Source organism: Microtus ochrogaster, unplaced genomic scaffold (assembly GCF_000317375.1).
Source record: "Microtus ochrogaster isolate Prairie Vole_2 unplaced genomic scaffold, MicOch1.0 UNK115, whole genome shotgun sequence".
NCBI classification, from domain to species: domain Eukaryota; kingdom Metazoa; phylum Chordata; class Mammalia; order Rodentia; family Cricetidae; genus Microtus; species Microtus ochrogaster.
In genome coordinates, this window is record NW_004949213.1 from 662699 (window position 1) to 668201 (window position 5503).

The 5503-nt window shown below is 49.5% G+C and overlaps 1 protein-coding gene across 1 annotated transcript in view; it reads left to right on the forward strand.

Annotated features, from left to right (window-relative positions):
* Positions 1-5503, forward strand: part of Prx (periaxin) — a 14300-nt gene continuing 8797 nt past the window's right edge. Inside the window, exons 1-2 of the mRNA XM_005371593.2 lie at positions 1-27; positions 3603-3759. Of these exons, the coding sequence (XP_005371650.1) occupies positions 1-27; positions 3603-3759 (184 nt within the window). The remainder of the gene's footprint in view (positions 28-3602; positions 3760-5503) is intronic.

The window sequence follows — 5503 nt, forward strand, 5'->3', positions numbered from 1 at the left end:
ATGGAGGCTAGGAGCCGCAGCGCTGAGGTGAGTGTTCATAGGCCAGGGTGGCAAGGGGCCATGCCCCAGCTCCTCTGGGCGTCAGTGTCCCCATCTCTAAGCTGGAAAGTGTAAATGTTAGGGGGAAATGAACACCTGTAAAATGCTCAGCACAGTGTTGGGCATCCAGTGTGGTTGCTTTAATGCCTGCCATTTTAGCTTCCAAATTCAAGGTCAGCCTGGGCTACTGAGCTGAGACAGTGGCTGATTCTGTGGATCTTGACGAGCTGAGTGAATAGTGAGTGCCAGGCTTGGAGGCACAGGCCTGTCATTCGTTCTAACACTTGGAAGGATGAAATGGGATGACTCAAGTTCAAGGTCAGCCTGGTCAACTTAGTAAGACTCTGTCTCAAAAAAGTAAAAAAATGTGTCACTCAGGGGTAGGGCAGAGTACCCTAACATTCACGAAGCCCTGGGTTCAATCCTTGGCATTAATGATGATGATGAAACTCAGCAGAGGGGCCAGCCAGATGTCTCAGTGGGTACAGTGCTTGCTGCCGAGCCTGCTGACCTGAGTTCCATCTCTGGAAGCTCCACGGTAGAAGGAAAGGCCCAGTTCCTACAATTAATTCCCTTAACTGCTATATACACACACATACAGAAGTAAATGGATGTAAACAAAACTTTGAAAAGAAACCCCGTGCCTGGAGAGATGGTTCACTGGCTAAGAGCACTGACTGCTTTTCCAGAGGATTGGTTCCAATTTCCAGCACCCACACGGGGCTCACAACCATCTGTAACTCCTGTCCCAGGAAGATGACACACTCCTGTGACCTCCACTGACACCAGGCAGTGTGGTACACAGACATACATCTGGAAAAACACCAGTGAACATAAATTTTTGTTTGTTTGGTGTTTTTTGTTTTTGTTTTGCTCCCTCACCCCAAATCTTTTAAAATTAAATTAGAAAATAGCTGGGCGTGATGGCACAGGCCTCTAATCCCAGCACTTGAGAGGCAGAGGCTGGTGGATCTCTATAAATTCAAGGCCACCCTGCTATTCATACTGAGTTTTAAGACAGTCAGAGCTGTGAGACTCTGTCCTGAAAAAAAACAAAACAAAAAAAAACTGAACAGAAATCTTTCATCCGCAGGTTCATGCTTATGATCCCAGCGTACCATCCCAGTAGTCAAGGAGGACTACTATGAGTTAGAGTCAACCTGCACTACAGAGCAGGATCTTGAGTCAAAATACGCCCCCTACAGTCAGGTGAATCTCTGTGAGTTCGAGGCCATCCTGGTCTATAGAGTGAGCTCCTGGATAGGTTCCAAAGCTACAGAGAAACCCTGTCTTGACAAAAACAAACAAACAAACAAAAAACCCAAACAAAAAACCAAAAAAAAACAAAACCTAGAAAGAAGAGGTGAGGGTAGGGTCAGGGTAGAGGGCTTGGACCCAAAGGGGCGAGTCTAATCCTACACTGCTTTGGCTGTGCAGTCCTAGACGGGTGACCTAACCTCTTTGAGAACCAGCTCCCTCATTGGTGAGATGGGGCAATGGTCCCCACCTCTCTGGGGACTTTGAGGATTGACTTTTTGGCCTTCTGTACAGTCTGGCACTAAGGGAACACCCTCAGTGACTGTCATTGCTTTTCAGTTATGTGGGCAGTTTTAACCTCTTCTACTGGGTACTGGGCTGGGTGGCTCTACTTATAAAGGAGCCCCATGCAGGCTGAGGGGGACAGGCAAGGGGGTTACTGCTTATTCCCTGGGGTGGAATACCTAAGGACAAGGCTTGACTGTTTAATGTGCTGTGTGCCATTAGGAAGACTACTTTAACTTTCTAGGCTTTACTGCCTTCCTGTGACCTCCCCCAAAATAAGGGGGGGATGCAATGAGATCCTTCCCAAAGGGGAGTCGAAGGACTATGCTGCTCCCAGAAGCCCACTCCAATGACTTTTTTTTTTCCAAGACAGAATTTCTCTGTGTAGCCCTGGCTGTCTTAGAACTCAATCTGTAGATCAGTCTGGCCTCGAACTCAGATATCTGCCTGCCTCTGCTCGAGTGTTGGGATTAAACGCATGTGCCACCACCGCCCAGTCCCACTCCAACTCTTAGGTTCCATATTGCCCTGCCCTAGTCCCTTGAGGCCACTGCAGCGGGGCATCTAGTCTAGTCCTGTTTTTTCCCTCTCCAGGCTCTGGGATGGGCACGAGTCCTGGCTGGTCTCAATGCCTTGCACCTGCCCCGTTTCATCCTCGCTTGTTCACAGGCAGATACTTCCCTGTATTACTCAACGTTTCAGGATAGCAATAGGCTCAGGACGTGCACAGGGCTGCCCCAGATGCACACAGCAAAGTGGTTTCCTAGACAGAATCAGATCTCTCGCTTCCTCTACTGGGAAGCAGATGTGAACCCTGTAGTGTGTTTCGGAACAAGGGCTGGTAAATGCCACAAATGCCACTTCTGCTGCGGTCGCCATTCATTACCCACACACCCCCTTCACTGGATTCCCTCTCCCGGGGGAGTTAGAAAATCCACAACAGCATTCTCACACATATTCAAACCCATGGGGTCAAGGCCCCGTCCTTCCATCCTGCATGCCCGTGTTCTATAGGAATAATTACACTCAAGTGGAATGTTTTCATATGTGTTTTGGTTGGTTTTGTATTGGGAATGGAACCCAGAACCTCGTGCACGCTAGGAAAGGCCTCCACCACTGGGTTAATTCCCTAGGATAGTTATAAAGTTATTAAAGCCCCGCCTGGTCTTTAGAATAAGAATATGGATCCCTGGAGTTGGCATTTTGTTTTATGCCTTTAATCCCTGGATTTGGGTGATTGAGGTTGGACTGCCTTGCCTCAGCCTAGGCCTAAGGAATCCCTTTCAGTAAGGGCAGGGATGAGCTTGGTGGGCACGCCTGTCATCAGCCTGAGACAGAGGCAGGCAGATCACTGTGACTTAAAGACCAGCTTGATGTATGGAGTGTTTCAGGCCAGCCAGAAGCTCATGAGACCCTGCCACAAACAAACAATAAATACATGAGGGGACAGGTGGGCGGACCTAAGCTCAGTTTCCAGCTTCCACGTTGGACTGTCACAACTAATTGCTTGTGGCTTCAGCTACAGAGGACCCCAAACCTTCCTCTGGCCGCCATTGGCACCCATGTGCATATGCACATTGCACATGTGCACACACACACACATCTTTTAAAAGGTCGGGCATGGTGGTACACATCTTTAATCCCAGCACTCGAAAGTGGATCTCTGTGAGTTCAAGGCCAGCCTGGTCTACATAACAAGTTCAAGGCAGGTCGGGACTCATCCCCTCTCAAAATGAAAAAAGGAAAAGAAGGGAGGAAGGAGGGAGAGAGGAAGGAAGGAAGATAAAAAAGAAGATGAATAAGCCTCTCAAAGATGCCTCTTAGGCACTCCAAGCGGCCCCACTCCATGATCTGGCTCTGTCCACGCACCCCCTCCTCTTCCAGACCCGACCCTTGCTCCTCCGGACCCCGATCCCCCGGAGAGCGAGCGAGAGGGTAGAGCAAGAGAAGGAAAACAATGGTAAGCTCTGGGCGAGTTGCCGTCCTGGAGCGTCATTGCGACCCCTCGCCGCCCACCACAGGAGCTGAGACGAGCCGAGTTGGTGGAAATTATCGTGGAGACCGAGGCGCAGACGGGGGTCAGCGGCATCAACGTAGCGGGCGGCGGCAAAGAAGGAATTTTCGTCCGCGAGCTGCGCGAGGATTCACCTGCAGCCAGGAGTCACAGCTTGCAGGAAGGTGGGCGTGGCCTGGACGTGGAGAGACGCAGCGGGTCTTCAGGGGAGGAGTTAAGAATAGCCCTTGGGGTTGGGGGCGTGGCCTGGAGGAGGCGGGGCGGGGCTGATCTGCGGAGGCGGATTTGGGAATCGGCTTCGGGTGGGGGTGGGGGGCCTGGGTTAGGGCGTGATGGGAGCGGGGAGGAGCCTGGTGGCATAGTGGGGACGGGGCTGACATGCGTGGGTGTGGTTAAGTATCTGCCTAGAGTCCTGGCGGGGATGTAACTGAAAGTGGGCCTGTTTGCCAGGAGGCGGGGTTAAGAAGTTGGGGTGAGGCTTTCCTTGTTCTTTTCCTGAATCTAGGTCCTACTCGACCATGACAAGAGCTCTACCATTGAATTACATCTCATTCACTGTTTGGGGGGCTCGGGAAATTGAGTCAGGGCTTCATGAAACCCAGGTTTGCATTGAACTCGCTGTACAGCTGTGGATGACTTGACGCCATCTCCCAAAGAGCTAGGATTACATGCACCACCATGCCCAGCTTTCCAATCCCCTTTTAAATTTTTGAGAGTCTTTCTTTCTTTTTTTTTTTTTTTGTTTGTTTTTTGAGACAGGGTTTCTCTGTGGTTTTTGGAGCCTGTCCTGGAACTAGCTCTGTAGACCAGGCTGGTCTCGAACTCACAGAGATCCGCCTGCCTCTGCCTCCCGAGTGCTGGGATTAAAGGCGTGCGCCACCACCACCCGGCTGAAAGTCTTTCTAAGTTGCCACGTTGTCCTTGAATTTCCCGTATAACTCTGGCTGGCCTTGAACTTAGATGATTTTTTTATTTGTGTGGATGTTTTACCTCCAAGTACGTCTGTGTGCCTTGTGCTTGCTGTACCTCCGGAGGCCAGAAGAGGGCACGGGATTCCCTGTGAGCCGCCAAGTGGTGCCAGGACAAATAAGGATCCTCTTGGAAGGGCAGAGAGCACACTCTTACATTGTTTTTGTTTTTTTCTTTTTTGGTTTTTAGAGACAGGGTTTCTCTGTGTAACAGCTCTGGTAGCCCTGGAACTCGCTTTGTAGACCAGGCTGGCCTCGAACTCACAGAGATCCGCCTGCCTCTGCCTCCCGAGTGCTGGGATTAAAGGGGTGAGCCACCACCACCGGAGAGCATCCTTAACCACTGAGCCTTCTTGCTAGCCATCGGTCTTGAACTTTTGATCCTTCTGCCTCAGCCTCCGGGTAGCTTGAATGACAAGCCTGAGTGACCATGCCCAGCTGGCACCGTGATTATTTAAGACCAGTTCATTGTCTGTGTTGGACTCCCAGAACCCTCGTGATATTTTTGTGTCTCCATATTTTCATCTTTAAGTGGGAATAATTAGCACTGATCTCATGAGGTTATTATGTAGCTCAAATGAGTCAGGTTTTGAAAACAGCACACAGCGAAGTGTCCCACAGTAAACACTATGTAAGTGCTAATTAATGTGTTATTGGGACAGGAGAAAGGGGTGGAGTTAACTTGAGGTGAAGAGAAGAGCTTAATTAAATAATTAAATGAAAGACATTTTAAGAAATATGGATGGAGCTGATTTGACTTTTGTATTGCATGTAACAATTATTCTTTTTTTTTAATTAATTTTTTTACAAAATGTGTTATTTTTGTCATACTGGGGATGGAGCCCAGGGCCTTTGGACTTGCTAGACGAGTGCTCTGTGACTGAGCTGTGCTCCCAACTTCTCAGTGGTGGATTCTAGGCAAGCTTTTTTTTTTTTTTTT